Source organism: Bos indicus, chromosome 1 (assembly GCF_029378745.1).
Source record: "Bos indicus isolate NIAB-ARS_2022 breed Sahiwal x Tharparkar chromosome 1, NIAB-ARS_B.indTharparkar_mat_pri_1.0, whole genome shotgun sequence".
Classification (NCBI taxonomy): Eukaryota; Metazoa; Chordata; class Mammalia; order Artiodactyla; family Bovidae; genus Bos; species Bos indicus.
Window position 1 is genome coordinate 100,117,567 of NC_091760.1, and position 27,784 is coordinate 100,145,350.

Sequence of the window (27,784 nt, forward strand, 5' to 3'; positions counted from 1 at the left end):
GCTGGCCACTGTGCTCCTCATCTTCAAGGCTCTTACCTCCTTTGCGGAACTTCTTGAACCACCACTGCACTGTGTGCTCGTTAGCAGTTCCTGGGCCAAATGCGTTGTTGATGGTGTGAGTTGTCAGCGCTGCCTTATGACCCTTTTTGAACTCAGATGAGAAAATTGCCCGAATTTGCGTTTTGTCTAACATCATTTCCATAGTCCAAAATAAATATAAAATAAACAGCAAGTAGTAAATGATTAGCAAAAAAACATAAAGTGAGAAATGCACTTTAAAATAATGTATAACATAACCACATTTATTAAGAATATATTCCAATATCAAACAGCAAATTTCAACAGTGCAAAACTGCAATTACATTTGTACCAACCTAATATCTGGGGCTAATAATTTTATCAACATTTAAGCACCTTGTGGCAGTCTTGTGGTGCAAAGAAATTTGATAAAGAAAATACACATTGCATACTGTAGCGAACCTTAGGCGATAAGGAGTTATTAAGGAAAATGTAAGACTATAAGTGATACAGAGCAGGTAAGCCTGAGCCGTGTGTTACGTGTGTGTGTTAGTTGCTCAGTCGTGTGTGATTCTTTGGGACTTAGCCCTCCAGGCTCCTCTGTCCATGGAATTCTCCAGGCAAGAATACTGGAGTGGGTAGCCGTTCCCTTCTCCAGGGTGTCTTCCCAACCCAGGGACAGAACCCAGGACTACCACATTGCAGGCAGATGCTTTACCATCTGAACCACGAGGGAGCCCACGAGAGCTTGAGTTGAATTTCTAAGGGGTTTTAAAGGAAGGCTTTAGAGTTGTATTAGAGAAATTGAAACTCACAAATACTAATGCAAAAGAATATAGAGATGTATCTTAAACACTAAGGCAATTAGGCGTTTAATTCATGAACCACTAGATTAAGAACTTCGTGGGCAAAAGATGAACACATTCAAAGGAACAAATTTGCTTCCTACCCTTCAACAAATGTTTTCATTTAAATTTTGTTCAGACCAGAATTGAACAAAACTTTAGGCATTCAAATAGGGGGAGAAAATAGAATATTGTCACTGCCAAAGAGATGTGTCTTTTCCCCTGAACTTGTGCAGAAATATCTTAGAAGCTCAAATAGCAGTTGCTATTTTTGTTGTTCCCCTTTCCCATCAGAGGTAACAAGCCTTTTGATTCTATTCTCTTTTGGTTTTCCTGTATAGATTATCCCCTCTTACAGATTTTTTTGGGAAGTTCTTTGACCACATCTTGATATCACTCTTCTACCAAGCCTGCTTCTGGGCCACAACTTTCTTTATTAAATTGATCTACATACACTAAGAGAATAAAATTTTTAACACAGACTTAGCAAATAATTTTAAAATGCATTTGATGATCACATTTTTTAAGAATTCCTAAACTGTAATTTGCTTTGGATGACACCTGTAACTTTTTGGGTGGCCCAGGTAATTTATATATGCCTTCATTTTGGCAAGTGGGGAAGGAAAGGTTTTAAAAGGCTATTGTAAGTGTCCTTTTTGACATTGTGATAATCAGTATTAGCCCATCCTTGTGTGTACTGTGCAGGGGCAGGACTAGGATGAGGCAAGCAAAGAGTTTAGTATACAAAATTTTAAGAGGCACTCACTCTGTGTCCTACAAGTAAGAGCTTAATTTTGTGCTCTAGCCATCTGGTTTGCCTCACACTCATTCCAGTCCTGATGCTGTGTCAGATTCATAGAATCTTGGATGAAATATCAGTAACTAATAATATGAATGTTTATTGTATGTCAGATACTGCAATAAGTACATGCATTTTGTACTTATTGCAGTATCTGACATACCTCAGTGTGAATGTGATGTGAATACCTCAGTCAGTATTGCCAGTAAATTTCTCATTGAGTTTAAAAAGAGATTAAATGGTATCACCCATTCAGACTTAAACCTGTTTTAAATCTGAGCACTTACCTACTACTCTGCTATCCATACATATGTAGAAAATGTTAGTTACTTGTCCATTTATGATTTCTGTATTTAGACACTGCTGCTGCTAAGTCGCTTCAGTTGTGTCCGACCCTGTGCGACCCCATAGATGGCAGCCCACCAGGCTCCCCCGTCCCTGGGATTCTCCAGGCAAGAACACCAGAGTGGGTTGCCATTTCTCTCTCCAATGCATGAAAAGTGAAAAGTGAAAGTGAAGTCGCTCAGTCGTGTCCGACTCTTAGTGACCCCAGGGACTGCAGCCCACCAGGCTCCTCCATCCATGGGATTTTCCAGGCAAGAGTACTGGAGTGGAGTGCCATTGCCTTCTCCGATTTAGACACTACTCCCCCCAAATATTCTTACACTGACATGATGCAGTTAACTTTTACAGTACCTGAGTCAGAGGTCTTGGTATTAAGAAATGGAAGATCCACAGACTTGTGCTGCTGTATACCCTAAGGCGACCTTGAATCAGAGCCACGTTCCCATTGGCGTTAGTCTCTAAATATTCTGCCTGGAGTCTGGGGGTCTTGGCTGTCAGCTGAGTGATCCGTGGAGGACACAGAGAGCAGGGCAGGTGATCCTAGAAGTAGATCACTTTGGAAGACAGAAGACGTGGCAGGCATGTCCCACACAATGGGTTATAGTAGCTCTATAGAATATATACTTACAATATGTCACTGTTTAGTTTATTAATGTGAATTTCTGGGGACTTTTATTTCTAAATTGTGAGATTTGGAGATTGGACTTGAAAGTATAGAGGAATATGTGCTAATGGCTGTTTTTGCTTTAAAATTTTATAGTCTTAATGTTTAGGTTTCTTAAATGCATGAGTATGTGACAACAATACAGATAAATTTACTGGTGAGAGATTGAGATCTGAAACTATCTGAATTATGGAAAAAAATCTGGGTCTGGATAATTTTTGCCAGCGCTTACCTTTACATTTTGACCACTTACTTTTGTTCATAATGCTTGTGTACTGATTGTGCCTAGAGCAGTGGTTCTCAAATTGTGGAGAGAGAAGGCTCCTGTGAGAGAAAGGGCTGGTAAACTGTAGTTATTACCCAGTACATTTATTGGATAAATGAACAGTTTATTGAATCCAAGCAAGTCTGGTTCTAGAGTCACTGTGCTTGTTACTCACCACTCTAATGACAGTGCTAATAATGTTAATTAAGTACAGTAGCCCCCTCACAACTTCCCCCTGCTATGCCTATAGGTTCCAAGACTCCTAGTGGATGTTGGAAACCTCAGATAGTACCAAGCTCTCCATATACTATTATTTTTTTTTCCTATACATCCATATCTATGATAGTTTAATTTATAAATAGCAAGAGATTGGCAGCCATAATAAAATAGAGCAATTATAATAATTCAGTGTAATAAAGTTATGCAATTATGGTCTCAAAATATCTTAGTGTACTGTACTTACCTTCCTGTGATGATACTAGGTGATAAAATGTCTGAGTGATAAGACTAAGTGAGGTGAATGACATGGGCATTGTGGTTTAGTGTTAGGATACTATTGACCTTCTTTTGTTTTCTTACTATTGACCTGATGATACATCTGAAGGAGGATCATCAAGCCATGATGATGTGAGTAGTGGCATGTTAGGAGCAGATGATATCTATGATTAGGGGGTCTCAGACTGGAGGGTGTGAGATTACATTATGCTGCTCAGAATGGCAAACAGTTAAAAATTTATGAATTGTTTATTTCTGAAATGTTCCATTTATTATTTTGGACCTTTGTCGACCTTAGGTGAAACTGGTTAAAGTAAGGGGTAAACCACTGTGTAATTCAAACAGCCCTATTCCTATTCACCTTTAGGTGAAGTGTTAAGCCTTTCTTAGAACCTTACAAAGTCGCCTCAGTCGTATCTGACTCTTTGCGACCCCATGGACTGTAGCCTGTCAGGCTCCTCTGTCATGGGATTCTCCAGGCAAGAATACTAGAGTAGGTTGCCATTTCCTCCTCTAGAGAATCTTCCTGACCCAGGGATCGAACCCACGAGTCCTGTGTAGCAGGTAGATTCTTTACCAAATTCATTTTGGTCTAAGTAGGATCTCTTGCGTGCCCTTTTCCTCTGCCTGCCTTTTTCCTAGCATCTTCCTCTAAACTTTTGTCTCTTGTTTGGAAGTGGCTACAACATTTTGACCTGAGAAGGTCCTGAAAGGTAGGTCGTGATATCAAATGCTCACCTTTCCAACTATGTGACTTGGCCAGACTGATCTATTCCTACCTTTAAAAAAATTCAGTTTCTGGGTATGATTTGTGATGCTGGGTGCTTGAGAGAAAGCAAAGTGGTGTTAGTTATTTGAAACCCTGAATCAATCATTCAAGAAGATCTCCTTTATCAGAATTTGTAAATATTTTCTATGATCTCATGAGTTTTTTTTTTTTTTAATTTCCCATGAAATTCCTTTGGAACCCTTAGTAGACACCAGGAATAAAGTTTTACTGTCCTTGAATTTTAAAGTTCCATGGCCTTTTTTAAAATGATACAGTTTTTACCTCCTTTGTACTTTCTGATGAGGAAACAAGGCCAGTGATTAAGTGAAACTTCTGTCAAGTCAGGAGGACCAAAAACCCTTGTCTCAGGTGCTGAGTTAAACTTAATTTTACCTGTGTCTTGGAGACTGTCCTTAGCAGTTTTTTTTTTTTTTTCCTTTCTTCTGACTCTAACCATTGTTCTTTCCATACCAGTAATATCCAACCTGTCCTGTTCACGAGAATCATCTGGGCTGGCTGCTGAGAATACAGCTTCCTTAACCCTTTCTTGGCGATCATGAGTAACCTTGAGAACTTGTGTTTTTAATAAGCCCTGAAGTGATTGTGACAGCTTAGGTTGTCCAGCATTTGGAAACTGCAGCACTCTTCACTCTTTCTCATAAAGTTTTGCTTTCTCCTGAAAGCTGGGTAACTTTTTGGGTCTTGCTTATGTGTAAAGCAAGGTTAACCAATGTTGGAATGCTTCCCCTTTGAGAATTTTGTGAACTATTAAATTATACACCAGTTGTATCCTTAATAAAATTAAGACATTAGAATTAATAATCTCTGTTTTAGTTTCCTTTGTTTTCCTTTGGCTTTCTGTAAATTTCTTTTGGAATTCTGATTTTATTTGCAGTGGTCTGATGCTTATATTCTCAGTTTACTACAGTAGGAAGAGCTTGGGATAGCCAAAAGAGATAAAAACTGGTAAATGTAACTGGGTCCAGACTTCGTTAATAGAATTATTTAGATTTCTGTGTTTGTTTTTGTTTTGCTAGGCTTAGTATTTGAAAAGTGTTAGCAAGACTGATTCAACTTACAAATTGCCCATCTCTTGTCTGATTAATTTATGAATTCAGCAAACGTTTATTAAGGTCTGCTGTGTACCTGCTAATGCTGACTGGTAATGTCACTATTGGGAAAAAGAAATACACTTATAAATTATAACATGAACTCATGGATTCTATTTACTGCTGGAATTAATAAACTTCTTTTAGCTAAATATTATGGACAGTTTGGAGAGCCAACGAAAATAAATAAAACTTTCCTCCTTTAGGGAGGGAAGTGAAAGGAATTATAAGAATTTGGGATCATGTAAGGGGGCTAGTATTAGATTTGACTATAGAGAAAAGCAAGACAACCTGCTTACAAATATTTTTCAAGTCTAGAATTTCCTTTACGTAGGAAGCTTCTATTTTTCCCAAGAACTGTATGCATCAATTCCAAGAACTTCCATTTGTTCACACATTTATTTGAGAGTAAATAACCTTGGCCCTGCCCCAAAGGGAGAATGTGAGGCTGTTTCAGGAAATGCTAATTCTGAGCCTTGTGATATACCCAGGTGTGGTTCTTTAAATGAACAGACTCCTTTGCTTGGTTGCATAGTGTGTGGCAGAAACTCTTAAGACTAAATTTGGCATTAAAGTGGCATAGAGTTGCACGTTGTTTATTGAACTGTTTCAAATGAAGAAGCATGTAGAAGGATTGACAACAAAATTTTAACTTGAAGTTAAAATTGGCAGAACAGTTTAATATTTAAAAAGCCTTATTGGAATTGTTGATTTTTATTCACATATAAACACTAATGAAACTGTTTGGCCCAGCTTGTGATTGTCTGTTCTGAAAAGTTCAGCTATAAATTGGTTCTTTGGAACAGTTTTCCCATGGGAACAATGTTTTAAAAGCGCGGTTAACTGTGGAGTAACCAGCCACCTGTGTAGCCCATAATGTTGCTATAATACTGTCTTTTTGATGACAAATAGTAGCTGATAGTAAAGTTAGTTTTGGAGGCAAGAAAAACTATGTATATATTTATATATGTATAAGTAAATTAGAGAAAGAGACAGTTATAGAGAGAGACAGTTAATTTAAATAATATCTTAAGAGAAAATTTCCAACATGGTACAGTACCACTTATTAGACAAAACGTTTTTTTAAAAAAATCAATGCCAGTATTTGAAAAGGTAAAATTAAGTGTTTGAGTGAGTTTAGTGGGGTAGATAGGTAGATATCAGCAGGAATTCAGAAAGTGACTCTAGCCACCTTACTAATCCATTCAACTGTGTCTGCCTTTGTATATGCAGGTATAGGCATGTGTTCAAAAGAGTGAAAGACAAAAATGATCCCATTGAGCATACTTCAGTGTCTTACCTCCTTTAATTTCTTCCTCCTTTTGACTGAGATCCTTTAAAACTTAAAGTCCTCTCTTGCCAGCTCACCAGTTCAGCCTCTGCTGGTAGTGCCCTCTGTGTACAAGTGACACTGCTCTTTGCGTGTTATACTTGATCTCATCAAGAAATAAAATAAAAAAATTTTTAGGTTATCGTCCATATTCAGAAGCATCTAAAACTTTTGACGTCCTTCTCTTGGAAACACCTGATGCTGGTCCTCTTACCTAGTTCTCCCATAAAAGCATAGCATCCTGTGTGGTTTTCACAATTGTTCATTTTGTCTTTCCTTCCATAGTACAAGGTCTCTGAGGTCTTGTCTTGTTCACTGTTCTGTATTAGTACTAGACCCAATATTGTATGGATAGTCAAATTTTTTTTTTTAAAGAAATATTTATTAAATAAATGAAAGATTTTTTTTCCTGTCATTCTGTAAAATAGTTCCTCAAGTTCTGTTGTTGACCCTGTACTGTCTTCACTTTCTTTTTTCATAGATAGCTATGCTTTTCATTTACTCTCAATACTGTACATCCGGTATCCATCATTTTCACTTTGATTAGTATCACAGCATTTCAGCCCTTCTTTTTTGTTCCAAGTTTATTATGAAAAGGTATTCACAGTTAAATATAAGTGGAAAGGCAGATTATCAAATGGTTTATTAAGTAGTCAGATAGTAACAGCAGATATTTACTTGCTCTTGTTTATTACTCAGGTTCTGTTGATCTGGATGCATTAGGTTTCTTAAGTTTTTTCCTGCCTTCAGCTTCGTTCCTCCTTTCTGTCCTTAATGCTATGACCAAAGAAGTCTATTTAAGTACCAGTTGACTAATCAGATAATGGTTTTGTCTTGTCTTATAGAATAAAATTTAGGAATTGGCCTTTTCTTCCTTTTATTTATTATTTATTTCATTATTTGATTCTGTGAATTCAGGAAGCAGATGTAAGCTCAGAAAGAGGAAAAAATTTCCATGTTTAGAACTACCATAAATAAGACTAAACTTTCAGTTGATGTCAGTTGGTGTTGAGTTCCCCTTCACTGGTAGGAATATGGAGGAATAGTAAGCAGTTCTCAGATGGGACAGTTCATTGGAGTGTGTTTGAAGCTATGAGCAGTAGCCTTTGTAGCTTTCAAACTGCTTAGGTCTTCCACATTCTGCATCAGGTAATTTTTTAACGATTAGAACCACATCTTTTTCATCCCCCACTGCACATGCATGTAGTAGGTGGTTAACATATATTTATAAAGTAAATGAATAACATCTGGGTACTTTCTTGGGTAGATGGGGTTCTTGGTTTTCACTTGATACTCTGTTTCTTGATTTGGGAGTGTCAGATCTGAATTCATAGACCTCTGCATGTGTGATCTTAGGCAAGTTATTTACCATCTGAGTCTGCTTTTTCATCTGTAAAATTACAATGACAGTTACTATAAGGTAAGTTATTGGGAGGACGAAATGCATGTGAAAATATTTTATAATCTGAAAATGCTTTATAAAAGGTACAAATTATTCAAAATTGATAGCTTCTTTTGTTGAACTTACATATTATGTATCATTTAATATATAAATATGTTAACTACTATTACTCTTTCACTTTATAATTAGGCTCAGTTTTCACCCTAGCAAAGGAATTAAATATAGTTGCTTTCTTTTCAAAAGCAACACATTTCCTCAACTCCTCAAGGCAAAATTTCTCTCTTATATTGTTGAATTCTCAATATTTTATTTCCAAACTTTCAGTACCCATGGATTTTTCTTCCTAGTTTCTGTGTTAACTTTGAACAAAGATTCAAAAAATGCCACTGGCAAGATTAAATAATATTAAATTATTTAATTAAGAAATTAGATCAATTTTTCCCCCCAAATAGATCACATTTGGTGGAATTTTCCCAATTTAAAAATTTGCTTTAAATCTTTGATGGTTGCCATGTTTTTGTTATTTTTTAGGTGACAAAATCAGTGAAGGATTAGCAAAAAATTGTAATGAAAATGTTAAACACTTGAAGTTTTTATTCTTAATTCTAATATAGTAAATATCTGTTCTTTCTTGCCCTTTAACCAGGTCAGTATATGTTTTGTGCTTTATTCTTTTATCACAAAGAAGAGAAGAAAGACTGCAGTGAATGAAGATTCCTCTGCATTTTAGCACTGCTTTTTCTACTGTAGTTGGCTTTTGAATGAGGATGACAATGGAAGAGATGAAGAATGAAGCTGAGACCACTTCTATGGTTTCTATGCCCCTCTATGCAGTCATGTATCCTGTGTTTAATGAGGTAAGTGGATAAACATTTCTTCACATGACCTGTGGAATTTCTTTATGTCTGCTTCATTTATTCATTTGTTTGTTTGTTTCCTCATATAACAAGTACTTATATAAATGGACTCCATCTATGTATTAAGCATTGTTCCAGGGCTCGACATAAAACAGTGAGGGAAAAGCCCTGAGCTTTTGCTCTTCCTCTGGAGGTTTCGCTATAGTAGAAGAGAGAGACATTGGACAAAAGAATACAAGTAATTTTATAAATGAAGAATTGTGATGAGTGCTATGAAGTGTAAAAACAAAATGTGTTAAGTAAAGTAGCAGGTGAGACCTATTTTAGGGGCCAGGACAGGCCTCACTGGAATAAGAGACATATGCTAACATCTGAAAGTGGTAAATAAGGCTTAGTGTGTTGAAGAGTTGGGGATTAGCACCTTTTAGGTAGCCAGAAGAGCAAGCCCGAAAATATCCTAATGAGTTACAGTGAAAGTGAAAAGGTGAAAGTGAAAGTCACTCAGTCGTGTCTGACTCTTTGCGACCCCGTGAACTGCATATGCACAGTCTGTGGAATTCTCCAGACCCCATGAACTGCATATGCACAGTCCGTGGAATTCTCCAGGCCAGAATACCGGAGGGGTAGCCTTTCCCTTCTCCAGGGGATCTTCCCAAACCAGGGATTGAACCCAGGTCTCCAGTATTGCAAACAGATTCTTTACCAGCTGAGCCACAGGGAAGCCCAAGAATACTGGAGTGGGTAGCCTATCCCTTCTCCAGCGGATCTTCCCCACCCAGGAATGGAACCAGGATCTCCTGCATCACAGACGGATTCTTTACCAACTGAGCTATGAGGGAAGCCCCGAGTTAAAGTTAGAGTGAGTAGTGACAAAGCATAATTTTACTGATAAATGGAAGATACCATTGCTTTGTATCTAGAGAAGATATAATTGCTTTTTTATTTGAGGAATTTTCTAGGACTTAATAATACTGATACATTTTAGTTTTTTTTTTTTTTAAGTTGATATTTAATAGGCTAAGCTATGTAGAGTTTTTAGAACTGGAAGATCTGTAAGAGATAATTTCTCCCCTCCTTTTAATGGTGAACTGAGGTCCTGATTTTTGAGATTATTTTGCTTTAAAGTTTCTTTCTTTACATAAAAAATTCTGGAGGTAAGTGCTCCAGGACTAATAGTATTATGAGTCAGTATCATCAAAAACTGAGGTTCCTGTCTTCTGTTTCATCATCCTAGTGCTTGCCTTCCCTTGTCAAGGCCACTTCAGCATGTAGGATGGCTGCTGCTGTTTTGTCCTAAGTTGTCTGAAAGGGGTAAAAAAACGAAGCAGGGAGTGGGGATTTATTTCCAGCTGATACAGCTTCCTTAAAGTAACCTTTCTGAAAGTCGTACTTGAGACTTCCATTTACATCTCATTGGCAAGAATATAGACTTATGATCACACCTAGCTGGGCAGTTAGGAAATTTAGAAGTTTACTGGAGAGGAAACAAAGAGGAGGCATCTTTTGGAAAACCTGTCCCGATTATCCTGCTACCATGATAGCATTGGAGGCACTCTTCTAGGACTGGCTATACCCATCTCTGGCAGCTGTAGCCAACACTCCAGTCATTAATTCTGCCATTTTGTTCTAACACTTTAGCCAGGCATTGCAAGACTATAGGTATTGTTGGAAGCAGTGCTTCAGTGCTGTTCAGTAAATATTTACTAAATACCAGTCATTTGTTTGTCGAGTCCGCTGCAAGGGTCTGTAGATATGGGGAAGAAAAAGTCAGCATGCTTCTCAAGAGTTTCAGGGAATACAGATGTTTAAGCAAATCAATTATTAACTGTTCAGTTATCCTTGTACCAGGTATGAGGTAAAGAGAGTCACTGAAGATGATGATTAACCTGTCTTGACATTTAGTATTTAAACTTCTCAGGTTCTTCAAGAGCCATCATGACAGTTCCATCCAGAGATGGTCCCTCTTTTCATATTTATGTAGCTAACTCTGTAGGCTATTGGATCAAGTTGTCTGGGGGGCATTTTCTATATTTATCTGGTATTTTGAGTCTTTATGGAAGGTCAATTTGCATTGCTGAACTTCAGTTTAACTCTCTAGTTAATGAAAGAGGAATGAGAAAAGCTTTTTTTCTAAGAGTTTGAGTGACCTTTTCGTCCATATGGTGAAATCATTTTATGTGATGCTTGACTTTGGAAAACAGTTGTGTAGCGTGTAGGATTTGGGTGAAGTATTAGGATTAATACTGGTATACCTTTTCTACTTTATTCATGTGTAAGAAGAATTAACTTGAAAGGAAAAGAATTGGCTATGAATGGACCAGTAAATCTCTTCAGAAATCTGAAACTTGAACAACATGTGGGATATAATGGGCCCAAGATTAGAACACGTTGCCAGATGATTCAGAGTTGTTGTTAGAAGTTGTTAGAAATTTGAAAACGAAGTGGCTGGTTGTGTCAGACTGAGAGATACTACATCAAGTTCAGTTCAGTTCAGTTCAGTCGCTCAGTCGTGTCTACTCTTTGCAAACGCATGATTTGCAGCACACCAGGCCTCCCTGTCCATCAACAACTCTCAGAGTTCACTCAGACTCACATCCATCGAGTCAGTGATGCCATCCAGCCATCTCATCCTTTGTCGTCCCCTTCTCCTCCTGGACCCAATCCCTCCCAGCATCAGAGTCTTTTCCAATGAGTCAACTCTTCGCGTGAGGTGGCCAAAATACTGGAGCTTCAGCTTTAGCATCATTCCTTCCAAAGAAATCCCAGGGCTGATCTCCTTCAGAATGGACTGGTTGGATCTCCTTGCAGTCCAAGGGACTCTCAAGAGTCTTCTCCAACACCACAGTTCAAAAGCATCAATTCTTTGGCACTCAGCCTTCTTCATAGTCCAACTCTCACATCCATACATGACCACAGGAAAAACCATAGCCTTGACTAGACAGACCTTTGTTGGCAAAGTAATGTCACTGATTTTGAATATGCTATCTAGTTTGGTCATAACTTTCCTTCCAAGGAGTAAGCGTCTTTTAATTTCATGGCTGCAGTCACCATCTGCAGTGATTTTGGAGCCCAAAAAAAGAAACTCTGACCCTGTTTCCACTGTTTCCCCATCTATTTCCCATGAAGTGATGGGACTGGATGCCATGATCTTCATTTTCTGAATGTTGAGCTTTAAGCCACCTTTTTCACTCTCCACTTTTACTTTCATCAAGAGGCTTTTTACTTCCTCTTCACTTTCTGCCGTAAGGGTGGTATCATCTGCATATCTGAGGTTATTGATATTTCTCCCAGCAATCTTGATTCCAGCTTGTGTTTCTTCCAGCCCAGCGTTTCTCATGATGTACTCTGCATAGAAGTTAAATAAGCAGGGTGACAATATACAGCCTTGACGTACTCTTTTTCCTATTTGGAACCAGTCTATTGTTCCATGTCCAGTTTTAACTGTTGCTTCCTGACCTGCATACAGATTTCTCAAGAGGCAGGTCAGGTGGTCTTGTATTCCCATCTCTTTCAGAATTTTCCACAGTTTATTGTGATCCATACAGTCAAAGGCTTTGGCATAGTCAATAAAGCAGAAAGAGATGTTTTTCTGGAACTCTTGCTTTTTCCATGACCCAGCGGATTTTGGCAATATGATCTCTGGTTCCTCTGCCTTTTCTAAAACCAGCTTGAACATCAGGAAGTTCACGGTTCACGTATTGCTTAAGCCTGGCTTGGAGAATTTTGAGCATTACTTTACTAGCATGTGAGATGAGTGCAATTGTGTGGTAGTTTGAGCATTCTTTGGCATTGCCTTTCTTTGGGATTGGAATGAAAACTGACCTTTTCCAGTCCTGTGGCCACTGCTGAGTTTTAGAAATTTGCTGGCATATTGAGTGCAGCACTTTCACAGCATCATCTTTCAGGATTTGAAATAGCTCAACTGGAATTCCATTACCTCCACTAGCTTTGTTCGTAGTGATGCTTTCTAAGGCCCACTTGACTTCACGTTCCAGGATGTCTGGGTCTAGGTGAGTGATCACACCATCGTGATTATCTGGGTTGTGAAGATCTTTTTTGTACAGTTCTTCTGTGTATTCTTGCCACCTCTTCTTAATATCTTCTGCTTCTGTTAGGTCCATACCATTTCTGTCCTTTATCGAGCCCATCTTTGCATGAAATGTCCCCTTGGTATCTCTAATTTTCTTGAGATCTCTAGTCTTTCCCATTCTGTTGTTTTCCTCTATTTCTTTGCATTGATCACTGAGGAAGGCTTTCTTATCTCTCCTTGTTAGTCTTTGGAACTCTGCATTATATGCTTATATCTTTCCTTTTCTCCTTTGCTTTTTGCTTCTCTTCTTTTCACAGCTATTTGTAAGGCCTCCCCAGACAGCCATTTTGCTTTTTTGCATTTCTTTTCCATGGGTATGGTCTTGATCCCTGTCTCCTGTACAGTGTCACGAACCTCATTCCATAGTTCATCAGGCACTCTGTCAGATCTAGGCCCTTAAATCTGTTTCTCTCTTCCACTGTATAATCATAAGGGATTTGATTTAGGTCATACCTGAATGGTCTAGTGGTTTTCCCTACTTTCTTCAATTTCAGTCTGAATTTGGTAATAAGGAGTTCATGATCTGAGCCACAGTCGGCTCCTGATCTTGTTTTTGCTGACTGTATAGAGCTTCTCTATCTTTGGCTGCAAAGAATATAATCAATCTGATTTCAGTGTTTACCATCCGGTGATGTCCATGTGTAGAGTCTTGTGTTGTTGGAAGAGAGTGTTTGCTATGACCAGTGCATTTTCTTGGCAAAACTCTATTAGTCTTTGCCCTGCTTCATTCCGTATTCCAAGGCCAAATTTGCGTGTTACTCCAGGTGTTTCTTGACTTCCTACTTTTGCATTCCAGTCCCCTATAATGAAAAGGACATCTTTTTTGGGTGTTAGTTCTAAAAGGTCTTGTAGGTCTTCATAGAACCGTTCAACTTCAGCTTCTTCAGCGTTACTGCTTGGGGCATAGACTTGGATTACTGTGATATTGAATGGTCTGCCTTGGAAATGAACAGAGATCATTCTATCGTTTTTGAGATTGCATCCAAGTACTGCATTTCGGACTCTTTTGTTGACCATGATGGCTACTCCATTTCTTCTGAGGAATTCCTGCCCGCAGTAGTAGATATAATGGTCATCTGAGTTAAATTCACCCATTCCAGTCCATTTTAGTTTGCTGATTCCTAGAATGTCGACATTCACTCTTGCCATCTCTTGTTTAACCACTTCCAATTTGCCTTGATTCATGGACCTGACATTCCAGATTCCTATGCAATATTGCTCTTCACAGCATCGGACCTTGCTTCTTTCACCAGTCATATCCACAGTTGGGTATTGTTTTTGCTTTGGCTCCATCCCTTCATTCTGAAGTTATTTCTCCACTGATCTCCAGTAGCATATTGGACCCCTACTGACCTGGGGAGTTTCTCTTTCAGTATCCTATCATTTTGCCTTTTCATACTGTTCATGGGGTTCTCAGGGCAAGAATACTGAAGTGGTTTGCCATTGCCTTCTCCAGTGGACCACATTCTGTCAGATCTCTCCATTATGACCCGCCCATTTTGGGTTGCCCCATGGACATGGCTTAATGTCATTGAGTTAGACAAGGCTGTGGTCCTAGGGTGATTAAATTGACTAGTTTTCTGTGAGTATGGTTTCAGTGTGTCTACCCTCTGATGCCCTCTTGCAACACCTACCATCTTACTTGGGTTTCTCTTCCCTTGGGCGTGGGGTATCTCTTCACGGCTGCTCCAGCAAAGTGCAGCCGCTGCTCCTTACCTTGGACAAGGGTCATCTCCTCACCGCCACCCTTCCTGACCTTCAACGTGGGATAGCTCCTCTAGGCCCTCCTGCGCCGGAGCTGCCACTGCTCCTTGGAGGTGGGGTTGGTCCTCCTGGCCGCTGCCCCGGCCTCGGGCGTGGAGTTGGTCTTCCCAGCCGCCGCCCCTGGCCTCGGACTTGGGTAGCTCTTCTCAGGGTCTGATTTCTCATATTGAGTTTATTGATCATGGTATCAATTTTTTTTTTAATAATATATAAGCATTGTTCTCTGGCATTCCAATGTATTATTGTAACATCTTAAATAAGATACCTTTATTTAACTATAGTTCAAACATGGATTTTTCTATAAATCTAGTAATGGGGAAATTAAAATCTAGTTTGGCTCTGCTTTTCTCTGCTTTGCATATTTAAAGATAAAATGGATATCAAATTAATTTTACAAAAAACACCACCACAATAGGGATAAAGTTTTACTCTGAAGGTAAATGATTCACTAAATTTTTTCCACTGTGTTGGGAAGAGTTAAAAAACTTATGCATGCTCACTTTAATGTTACATTCATAAAACTAACAATGGTAGCTTAGAAGCCATTTTGCAGAACCGATTTTTAGATAGTAGGATATCCTTACACCTGGGGAAATGTTAGTACTGTTACTCCAGCTCACAGGGGAAAGTTATTTATGACATTCTGGGAGCAAGATGCTTGCTAAACTTAATGAAGCTATGCGGAAAGTAAGCTGCTTGTTTAGTCAGCTGCTGCACAGTTCAGAGTCCAAGTATATTGCCTGTGTTGTAAATGTACTGTGAAATAGGTCTCCTGGTTGCATTATGGAATAATGAGTTTATAGAAACTTCAGGCCAAGTCTTATATAGATCAGGTTCTCACGTTCTGTGTCCTTTTTTGCTGACTCTTTGTATATGGAGGAGGAAGGATGTATGGTTCGGTTCTTCATTCCAGGAAAAGACATGTTATGTATGTTCTTTCCCGGTGACTTGAAAGAAAACTTTTTAAGGCAAATATAAATATTTTTCCTATTAAAAAAATCAAACCTCAAATTTTAAGTAAATATTTACACTTCTTCACAGTGAAGGCGTGGGCTTCACTTATAATCCCAATATTTAGAAGTGATCATAGTTAATATTTTGGATTTGATTTACTTCTCTGCCATTTACTGTGCTATATAATCTTGTCTTAGTTTTCTGTTCTGCAAAATGAGGATAAAAAATATTTTATTTAATTCTCACAACTCTCGGAAGTAAGTGAATTGATGTAGTGCTTAGAACAGTACCAGACACGTGTAAGTATTAGATCTTATTATTAAGTAGTCTTCCACATAATTTTATATAAAATTGTGATCATACCTGAGAGTGTGCACATTTTTAGGCAATGTTTTAGTGGGATATTCTTACAGTAGTTAGATGGCTCTGCTTATTTTTTTGCTAGACAACTTAGCAATCCCAGAAACTGATTCTTTTAGAGCCAGTTATTGGACTTACTATGTACAGAACAGATGATTGCACTTTGCCTTTGTAAACTCGTAAAATTTAATGAGTGGCCTCTCGATTCTGTCTACTTCTGTTTTTGTTCTGGCTTTTTTTTTTTTTTAACCTAACTCTTCTCATCATCATTTGAATCACAAGAGATGTATGTGGAGTTTTTATTCGTGGCTCAGTTTAACTTTCTTTTAAAGAATATGGTCAGTAATCTTGATGGCATTGAGGGGAGGGTGGGAAAAAGGGAGAAGGTATCAGTGTGGGGGAAATTGGCCTGATTTTGAGGAAGCAGGTTTTATAGACAATTTGGAACCAACTAATTAATTATAATTATTTTGACCTAAAAAAAAAACTTAAAAGGTTTTGTAAGACTGTTTAAAACTTGATACTAAAGTGTTACTGCTACTGCTAAGTCGCTTCAGTCGTGTCCAACTATGTGCAACCCCATAGACGGCAGCCCACCAGGCTCCACAGTCCTTGGGATTCTCCAGGCAAGAACACTGGAGTGGGTTGCCATTTCCTTCTCCAATGCAAGTGTTAAGTGGATATATATTTTTTTAATTTCAGGTTTAAGAAACTGGCTTGAGGGACTCCCTGGCAGTCTAGTGATTAAGACTCCAAGCCACTACTGCAGGGGACTGGGGTTCAGTCTCTAGTCAGGGAACTAAAATCCTGCATGCTGCATAGCGTGATCAGACATTTTTTTTAATGTATTTTTTAAGAAAAAGAAATTGGCTTGATACTAGAAAATAAAGTACAGAAATGAACTGTTATTTCTAGAGGGAGTGATATAATAAAAGCACTCTATGGATTCAAAATTATATAAGCTTTTAAAATATGTTTAGAAGTGATCCAAAAAGTTAAGTTTGAAAAGTTTGCAGTTAGTTAACAGTGGTGGAGAAGGCAATGGCAACCCACTCCAGTACTCTTGCCTGGAAAATCCCATGGATGGAAGAGCCTGGTGGGCTGCAGTCCATGGGGTTGTGACTGAGCGACTTCCCTTTCACTTTTCACTTTCACGCATTGGAAAAGGAAATGGCAACCCACTCCAGTGTTCTTGCCTGGAGAATCCCAGGGACGGTGGAGCCTGGTGGGCTGCCGTCTGTGGGGTCGCACAGAGTCGGACACGACTGGAGCGACTTAGCAGCAGCAGCAGTAAGTGGATGCAAAAGCTGTGAAGAGTAAGTTACAGGAGGAGCTCACACAACTGAGAAGGAGACAAAATGTGAGGTTGAGGTGAGACCTTAATGTTAAGCTCACCCAGCCTATAGTTTCCCTCCAGTTGCACTTTCGTCTCTAAGTGAGGAGAGGTGTTATGTGCCCTTTTCTCTTACTCTGATTCCCTCTCTCTTAACTTTTTTACTGGCGACATGGAAATCCAACATGGCAGAGATCCAGGAGTGCCTCTCCATGTCCCAGTATCCATTCGTACAAAAATGTCATCATATATCCCTTTCCTTTTTCTTTGGATTTAAAATACGGTATATGCACTGTCAGGCACTGCTGAAAAATGATTCCACTGGCTCCTTAAACATACACCAGTCAAAGACCATTATCCCAAAAGCTAAAAAAATACTGGACCCAGTAGAAAAGTATTGGAAACAAAGTGGATATTATTATCTGTTCCAAACTGACATAACGGTCATTATATCCACAGGGTGCTAGCAACCCTGAAGAAACACTAAGGAGGAGGATTTTAGGAGGTCACATTCTTCAAGGACCAGTTTAGCTCTCATCTTCATACTTTTTACTTCAGCTGACAGTGATCCCATCAGCTTCTTTGTAGCTACTTACTTAGTCTTCTGGGGTTCCAGGAATATAGTCTGTTTCTTTGTATCTCTCAAACTGACTTCTCTCACATGGTAGAAACTCAGTACATTGTTGGTTCTTAAGCAGTTGAAGAGATTCAGTGATGGGACAGAAGGCAGCCTGTAAAGGGTGAGTACAGGGTGGGTGCATACAGGGAGCTGAGTGGCTTGTGTATTGGTTTTAGAGCCAGACAGATCTGGTATGAAGCCTGTTTCTGTACTTTTTAGCTCTTTTATGTTGGGAAAATTTATGCAAACTGAGTTTATTCCTCTATAAAATGGAGATGATGATAGATAGTTAGAGATTTATTATGAGGGTTAGTTAGAGATACTCTATAAAAATACATAATAAAGTCCATAATATGTGCTTAGTACAGTGGTAGCTGTTACTGGTATATTACTGGAACCTGATACTTTAATGAAAAGTACAGGTAAGGTGAACATGAGTTTATTATGAAATCATCTATCACATGTGAGAGGCCTTAAATAGAAGCCCATTATAATAGGGAAGGTGTAAACATACTGTGCTACTTGAGTATTAGAGGCTGAAATTATAAATATATTAAAAAACAATTTAGGTAAATTTATGGATGAAAGGTTAAGTTTCATTCAAAGTATTTTTTGAATGTATGTAGGTGCCTATATGCCTGGTATTGCCTGGGCATTGTGAATATCTTATGAGTAATAAATCCTGGTGGGATTATTGCAAGATGTGTGGGTAAATACTGTATCCCAAATGACTCCCAGTGGAGTTCTTGTCAGGTGCTTCCCAGATCACTGACTTGATTCAGTATGCTAAGTCTGAGCTTTCTCTCCTTTCTAAGATACACATATGTAAACTTAATCTAGAAATCTAGAGCTGTAGATGTCTATCTTGGCTAATTATATAGTTCCTCACTGACTGGCAGCCCCTTTTACTTGCATTGACCCTTTCATATACCAGTTAGGGCAGTACAGAGTGAGTTAATGCTGATACTTGAAAGGCACTCATCTGACTCAGACCTTTGACTTGGTGAAAGAGGTCAGTGTGGTGTAAACCCGAACAAGGAAATGGGTTCCTGTCAGGGAGGAAACATTCATTCTGTCTCCCTCTGCCTCCCTTGTACAATAAGAACTTGAGATCAGAAGAACTATATTACTAAATCTTTGTGATTCATTATAATTAAGTGAATTTGGTGGAAGAGGAAATTTTAATTTCTTGGAGGTATACCTTCATTAGTTAATTAATATCTTATTTAGTTGCTTACTTGCTATTTTTGCCTACCTGGATCCCCTTGTGTCTTTCCTTTTACTTACCAGGGCAGTGTTAGATTTTACAAGGTTTGTAGAAGCCAAGTTAAATAAATACTAAATTGAATGGCCCATTGTTTATTTTGGAGATAAATTGTTAATCTTGGCCAGTTTTGATGCTTTTCTTTTTGTTAAGGCAAGTAACTCACAGGGAGATAAGGTTCTTGGCATTTCTGTCTTATTTAGAAAATAAATTAATTTAAACTGTTTGGAGAGTCACTAAATTGTATGTGTGTGTGTAAAACTGTTTTCATTGCCTTAAAGAATTGAAAATAATAGTTACTGCGTAATGAAATCATTATGTGATCTATAACCATAAGGTTTTTTTAGAAATATTATACTTGCATAAAAATCTACAAAGATTACATTGATTTTGAAGGTTTAATATTATCCCAAATAAAAAATATATACATTGAGTTTTATTGAGTTAACTGGCCTAATTCTTAGGAACTAACAAAATCTGATTTTAACTGAAGCTAGTTATTTTAAGCCTGGCAATTAATTCTTCAAAAAATGTAGTAACTTTTATGAAATTGTATACCTTCTTTAGCCCAATGAAAAGCAACTTACACAGTGTTTAATAAGGACATTTATCTTTCAGAATTATAATCCTTATACATTTGATAATAAAAGTTAAAAGCATTTGAGTTAAACTTTCAATTCAGGACTTTTGGTAGCCATTTTTAAAATTCTGATTAAAAAAAAAGAAGACAGATATAAACATCTGTAAAATCCAGATGACCCACAGTCTTCAATTTAAGTAACAAACCTTTTATCAGTACTGTTTTCTAATTAATTAAAAAAAAGACTTACCTTAGTTTAATGCCTGAGGAGATGAAGAAGCAGTTTTAAAAGAGTTAGGTAGTAGGCACTAGAAATAAAAATAAATGAGACCTAATCTAACTTACAAGCTTTTGCACAGCAAAGGGAAACCATAAAAAAATGAAAAGACAACCTACAGAATGGGAGAAAATATTTGCAAATGATGCTACAGACAGGGGCTTAATCTTCAAAATATACAAACAGCTTATACAGTTCAACAACAAAAAGACAACCCAATTGAAAAACTGTCAGAAGATCTTAATAGACAGTTCTCCAAAGAAGACATACAGACAGCCAATAGGCAACATGAAAAGATGTCAACATCACTAATTATTAGAGAAATACAAATCAAAACTACAGTGAGGTGCCACTTAACACCAGTCAGAATGGCCATCATTAAAGTATCTACAAATAAAAATGCTGGAGAGGGTGTGGAGAAAAGGGAACCGCCCTGTACTGCTGGTGGGAATGTAAGTTGTTGTAACCACCATGGAAAACAGTGTAGAGGTTCTTCAAAAAACTAAAAATTGCCATATGATCCAGCAATCCCACTCCTGGGCATATACCTGAACAAAACTATAATGCAAAAAGATGCATGCACCCCTGTGTTTATAGCAGCACCATTCACAGCAGCCAGGTCATGGAGACTGCCTATATGTCCATCAACAGATGAATGGGTAAAGAAGACGTGGTACATATATACAATGGATATATTGTAATCTATATATGCAGTGGATAAACTGTAATGGGAAAGAATATTAAAAATAGAATGTATGTGTATAACTGAGTTACTTTCCTGTACAGCAGAGATTGGCACAATACTGTCAACCAACTGTACTCCAATTAAAAAAATAAAAGAGTAAGGTAGTAAATACAAAAAATCTTAAGTAATACATATTTTCTTTGTTTTGGTCATTTTATAGTCGATACACACATAATTTGCCATCTCTTTTTAACTGAACATTGAAAGTTAATCTTGAATCCTCCCATTTTCAAAAATTTAAGTGAATATGTTTATTTCTACTAGGGACATACACTATTTTGAATTCTGTGCTTATCTTAAATCAGTCTTTAAGGTGATGTGTGCTAAGTCGCTTCAGTTGTGTCCAACTCTTTGCGACCCTGTGGACTTTAGCCCACGAGGCTCCTCTGTCCATGGGATGCTCTAGAAAGAATACTGAAGTGGGTTGCCATGCTTGCCTCCAGGAGATCCTCCTGACTCAGGAATCAAACCCGCATCTCTTAAGTCTCCTGCGTTGGTCGACATGTTCTTTGCCACTAGCGCCACCTAGGAAGCCCCAAAGGAATAAATAAGGGACTAATACACATACCTTAATTTTTCATCCTTTCTAATGAAAATTTTAGATCATCTATTTGAAGAATTATGTTGATTCAGAATCTTTAGCAAGTTATGTTTGTTAATTGATGGGTGTATCAGTGTGATTACTTTAAAATGCAGTATCAGAAATGTATTTTTTCCAGAAAACTGATATTAATGATTTAAAATTTTTATTGCAGCTAGAACGAGTAAATCTGTCCGCAGCTCAGACACTGAGAGCAGCTTTCATTAAGGTGAGGCACAGATAATTTATTATTATGGTGGTTAAAATGTATCTTATAAAGAAATCTAAATACCATGTCATAAATGTCAGTTTATTTTTTTAACCTTTCTTTTTGGGTACCTTTCTCTTTTGTTTTTGTTCTGTTGTTTAGTGAAAACCTTTTCAGTCATCTTGTGCCTGTTTTAGTGCTACACTTTTAAAGCTTAAAACACTTCTAAAAAGTGAGTTGGAACAAGTGCTCTTTCAGTAGCATTCAGCTGTTCATCACTTTGTGCTTTTAAACTGACTTCTTCAGAATGTTTTCTCTTTAGCTTTAGAGTATATTTTAAAATTCTGTTTTATTTGACGTATTCAAAACTTTTATAAAGTTAAACCCAAAGATTTTCTTCATGCTGTTTTTAACTATAGAACATAAGTGTAAAACTGTGTTTTGAATGGGGAAATAAGAGCTCTGTGTTGATCACATCAAGGATATTTTGAGGATCAGCTGAGTCACTCAGGGTGAACTTTTTCATTGTCTTATTGTTTCATTGCCCTGAAGATATTAAGTTGATAATCCCTAGCTTACATGTTGCTGTTGAGCATTTAAAACATAGCAAGTTCAAATTGAGTTGTACTCCAGGTTTATAAGCAACTCAGTAATATGTATTATGTTGATTGCATGTTGAAATGATAATATTTTGGGTGTACTCTTAAAATAACTTGATTTGTTTTTTCTATTTTTTTAATGTGGCTACTAAGAATTTTAAATCAGATAGGCTCCTACCAAATATTTCTATTGGATAGCCCTACTCCACTTACTGAATGCAGCCTTTCATATAAGACTTAATCCATTTCATCCTAAATAGACATCCATCCCAAATCACTTCAGTTATGTCTGACTCTTGTGATACCATGAACTGTAGCCTGCCAGGCTACTCTGTCCATGGGATTCGCCAGGCAAAAATACTGGAGTGGGTTGCCATTTCCTTCTCCAGGGTATCTTCCCGACCCAGGGATTCAACCCACGTTTGATCCTCTTATATCTCCTTCACTGGCAGGCAGGTTCTTTACTACTAGCGCCACCTGGGAAGACCTAAATACGTATCAGGATACCCAAAATTTTGATTTTTATTTACTTTTTGTGTGTTTTCTCCCTTCAGTAGCTAAAACAACTTATATTTCAAGTATTTTAATGTTTAAATCTAGAATAAATTTATAGCTGAGTCTCATTGGAGTTGAAACTGTGAATATTCAGCTTGATTTCTTTTTATGGCAGAGGTTAGCTTATTGATACCTTGCTTACCTGGTAGCATAAATAATGCCGTTAGACATCTATTTCACTACTAGAAATTACATTTTGTGTATTGATCAGTACTATTTTGATGTAATACTCTAAATGCAGTGCCTGTATACACAGGCATACTAATTTTATTTAAATATATCCTGCCAAATCATTGGATTAATGAAGAGAATGAATGAAGTAGCACCGTCCTTAGTGGAGTTTTTTGTTGTTTATTTGTTTTTCGTTTTCTTCTTTGCATTAAGTATCAGTGTGATTTTGAATGGTATATTTGGTTGTCAGGGTGGCATCATAGGGACTATTTTAACCATCTTTGTGGCCAAAGAAGGAAAAATGATCTGTTACACACCACAATATTGATAAGGCAAAAGGGTTTTTGGCTTTTCTGATACCAAGAAGAGAGAGAAACTTCTCCTGTGTGTCCTCATAAGGACGACTCACTCTGAAGTATTTATTATATACCCACTGACAGTCATAAAAGACATAAAATAATGAACATTATTAAGCTTTTCCTTGTAATATCCTTATATATAAGCTGACATTTTAACTCTAAAGTATAATTAAAAAGCAAACTGTTTAAAGTATGTGGTTATGATAAATCTGGTTAAATATGATAGATCTGGATAAATTTTATTCATGGCACTGATTCTTTTTTTTTTTTTTAATTTATTTTAATTGGAGGCTATTTACTTTGCAACGTTGTGGTGGTTTTTGCCATACATTGACGTGAGCCAGCCGTGGGTGTGCTCGTGTTCCCCCCGTCCTGTACCCCCCTCACACCTCCCTCCCCATCCTCTCTCTCTGGGTTGTCCCAGTGCACCAGCTTTGAGTGCCCTATTTCACGCATCGAACTTGGACTGGTCATCTATTTCACATATGGTAATATACATGTTTCAGTGCTATTCTCTCAAATCATTCCACCCTTGCCTTCTCCCACAGAGTCCAAAAGTCTGTTTTTTACATCTGTGTCTCTTTTGCTGTCTTGCATATAGGGTCGTCATTACCATCTTTCTAAATTCCTTATATATGTGTTAATATATTATATTTGTGTTTTTCTTTCTGACTTATTTCACTCTATATAATAGGCTCCAGTTTTATCCGCCTCATTAGAACTGACTCAAATGTGTTCTTTGTAATGCTGAGTAGTACTCCATTCAGGACAGTGTGATCACTCACCTAGAGCCAGACATCCTGAATGCGAAGTCAAGTGGGCCTTAGGAACCATCACTATGAACAAAGCTAGTGGAGGTAATGGAATTCCAGTTGAGCAATTTCAAATCCTAAAAGGTGATGCTGTGAAAGTGCTGCACTCAATATGCCAGCAAATTTCTAAAACTCAGCAGTGGCCACAGGACTGGAAAAGGTCAGTTTTCATTCCAGTCCCAAAGAAAGGCAATGCCAGAGAACGCTCAAACTACCACACGATTGCACTCATCTCATGCTAGCAAAGTAATGCTCACAATTCTCCAAGCCAGGCTTCAAAAGTACATGAACCGCAAACTTCCAGATGTTCAAGCTGGATTTAGAAAAGGCAGAGGAACCAGAGATCAAATTGCCAACATATGTGGGATCATCAGAAAAGTGAAAGAATTCCAGAAAAACATCTACTTCTGCTTTATTGACTATGCCAAAGCCTTTGTGTGGATCACAACACACTGTTGAAAAGTCTTCAGGAGATGAAATACCAGACCACCTGACCTGCCTCGTGAGAAATCTATATGCAGATCAAGAAGCAACAGTTAGAACTGGACATGGAACAACAGACTGGTTCCAGATAGGGAAAGGAGTACGTCAAGGCTGTGTATTGTCACCCTGCTTATTTAACTTACATGCAGAGTACATCATGAGAAATTCTGGACTGGATGAAACAAATTGGAATCAAGATTGCTGGGAGAAATAGCAATAACTTCAGATATACAGATGACACCATCCTTATGGCAGAAAGTGAAGAAGAACTAAAGAGCCTCTTGATGAAAGTGAAAGAGGAGAGTAAAAAAGTTGGCTTAAAGCTCAACATTCAGAAAACTATGATCATGGCATCTGGTCCCATCACTTCATGACAGATAGATGGGGGAGACAGTGGAAACAGTGACACACTTTATTTTGGGGGGCTCCAAAATCACTGCAGATACTGACTGCAGCCATGAAATTAAAAGATGCTTGCTCATTGGAAGAAAAGTTATGACCAACCTAGACAGCATATTAAAAACAGAGACATCACTTTGCCGGCAAAGGTCCATCTAGTCAGAGCTATGGTTTTTCCAATAATCGTCATGTATGGATGTGAAAGTTGGACTATAAAGAAAGCTGAGTGCTGAAAAATTGATGCTTTTGAACTCTCGTGTTGGAGAAGTCTCTTGAGAGTCACTTGGACTGCAAGGAGATCCAACTAGTCCATCCTAAAGGAAATCAGTTCTGACTATTCATTGGAAGGACTGATGCTGAATCTGAAACTCCAGTACTTTGGCCACCTGATGTGAAGAACTGACTTATTTGAAAAGACCCTGATTCTGGGAAAGATTGAAGGCAAGAGGAGAAGGGGTCGACAGAGGATGAGGTTGTTAGGTGGCATCACCGACTCAATGCACATGAGTTTGAGTCAACTCCAGCAGTTGGTGATGGACAGGGAGGCCTGGCGTGCTGCAGTCCATGACGTCGCAAAGAGTTGGACATGACTGAGTGACTGAACTGAACTGAATATTCCATTGTGTATATGTACCACAAATTTCTTATCCATTCGTCTGCCAATGGACATCCAGGTTGCTTCCATGTCCTAGCTGTTGTAAACAGCATGGCACTGATTTTTAATTAGGGATAGTGAGAGTTATTTGGAAGAAAGTATATTAGTTTTGCATTGATTTATTCTTAATTACTGTATTCTGTTTGGTAAAAATTTCAAATGATTTTAAAGGAGGGCATGCATTAAAAACATTAAGATTTTTGTGATTTTTAAACTTTAATTTACTTGGAAAAAAACCATGCCTAGCCATATGTCTGTATTTATATCCAGTTATATTTTCATGTTTCCACTTCTTGGTTCATAGCACCAGTGATATTTATCAAGCTTTAATACCTATTTTTGTTATTTGGAGAAAAATAATTTTTCCCAAGATACTAGTGATTATTATCTCTTACGATATCAATCCTGCTTTCCCCTCTGGGAGGTTTCTGATAATGTTAAGGATCGTTGATCCCAAGAGAGGGTATTTCTGCCCTTGGCTTTTCATAAAAGTTGGATAGCACAAAGTTTAAGATTGTATTCTGAAGGAAAACTTGAAGGTATAGGTACAGTGTCTGATTTAAGGGTTTTTCAGTTAGAGTCACTGGTTGTGTTTGAGGCCTCTAAGATAAAAAGTAGCATAACTAGGACGTCAGCCAGAAGATGCTAAACTACTGTTCCCAGAGTATGTGCCAAGCTACCTCAGGACCCCACAGAAAACTCAGAGGGGGTCATGAGATATTTTAAACATTTGAAGGAATAGAGTGATTTCAACATTAGCTTGACACTGTGTGAACTACTAGCTTGAGATAGTTTGCAGTTTCAACATCTTCAGCTGGGCTGCATTCCTTTCAGTGATGTCATATCTTTGTGAAACTGCTGTTGATAGAAAGCAAGTTCACAAGAAAATCAATGTATAATAGGAAATGAATAACATTTGAGAAATCGTACAGTGCCCAACAGGTTCTCACATCTCATTAATAAAATAAATCATGGTTATTTAAGAATAAATAAAATATTTTTCTTTCAATTCATGTGATTTTTAAAGGCTACTGAGTTGTTGGGACGTAAGTACTTACTAAAGTTGTATGAACTTTATTTACTGCACAGCAGTGTTAGGTATTTCGGTATTTCTTCTGGCACTGAGAACACTGAACTAAGAAAGAGTAGGGATGTCTGTGAGGACTCTAATGCTGCAGCTATGGCATGTGAGGGCTCCAGACGAACTGGGTACTGAAAGCGTTCTTCTCAGACTTGCAGAAGCGTTTTATTTTTTCCGTACTTTATTATAACTTAACCAAAGAAGTTGTATTTTTCTGTTGACATTCTCTGGAAGCACATAGAAAATCCCCCACTTTCTAAGATAATTCATTGTGTAGGTAGATTTAATGTTACTCAGAGAAAATAAACCACTCTTACCAAATACTGGCTTGTTTCACTCTTACCAAATAACTATGTTATTTTGTGGCAGTTTACCAAATTAATAATGTTGACACCATCTTAAGCCTTTTTTGTACAGCTTATCTTTCAACAACTCTTTTTATTAAAATAGATTCTTAAATACATTCATGAGAGGGAAAATTAAACAGATTTTAAAGAAGAAATCAGTAGGACATACTTTATTATCTGTCTAAATGACTTTCCTGTAAGCATTTGACAACAGTTAAAATGATCCCAGGATTGAACTAAATGTGTGTGTTTTCTTTTCTGCTTTCATTCCACAACCTTTCAGTTTTTGGTACTTGAAATCTAATAAGAAGCAAGATGTTATAATGTAAAGAGCTGAAGAAAGCTAAAACTGCAGTGGTTCCAGAACTGAGGAGGCAGAGGCTAAACATAACTTGGTCCGTCAGGAGGCAAATAAATTGCCATTTGATAGATCATATTTACTATGTAGTACCAGGGCAAAAAAAAAGAGGAAATCATCAGCATAATGATTAAAATTGGCAGGCATCCTAAAAGAAACAGAGTGTGATTACAAAAATTTTTTTAAATAGTAAAGTGGGGCAGAATTACAAGGGAAAATCCAAATCTTGAAAACTAACTTTGGTAAACTTAGGACTTTTTATGTTCAATCTTGAAATGGCTAGAAGATTTTAG

General features: G+C 37.7%; 1 protein-coding gene across 2 annotated transcripts in view; it reads left to right on the top strand.

The window, feature by feature from the left end:
* PDCD10 (programmed cell death 10) overlaps nucleotides 1-27,784 on the top strand; it is a 51,253-nt gene that overhangs the window by 7,960 nt on the left and 15,509 nt on the right. For both annotated transcript variants that reach the window (XM_019959916.2, XM_019959921.2), the window contains 2 exons: nucleotides 8,688-8,898; nucleotides 21,640-21,693. In XM_019959916.2, coding sequence (XP_019815475.1) covers nucleotides 8,803-8,898; nucleotides 21,640-21,693 — 150 coding nt within the window. In that variant the 5' untranslated portion in view covers nucleotides 8,688-8,802. The remainder of the gene's footprint in view (nucleotides 1-8,687; nucleotides 8,899-21,639; nucleotides 21,694-27,784) is intronic.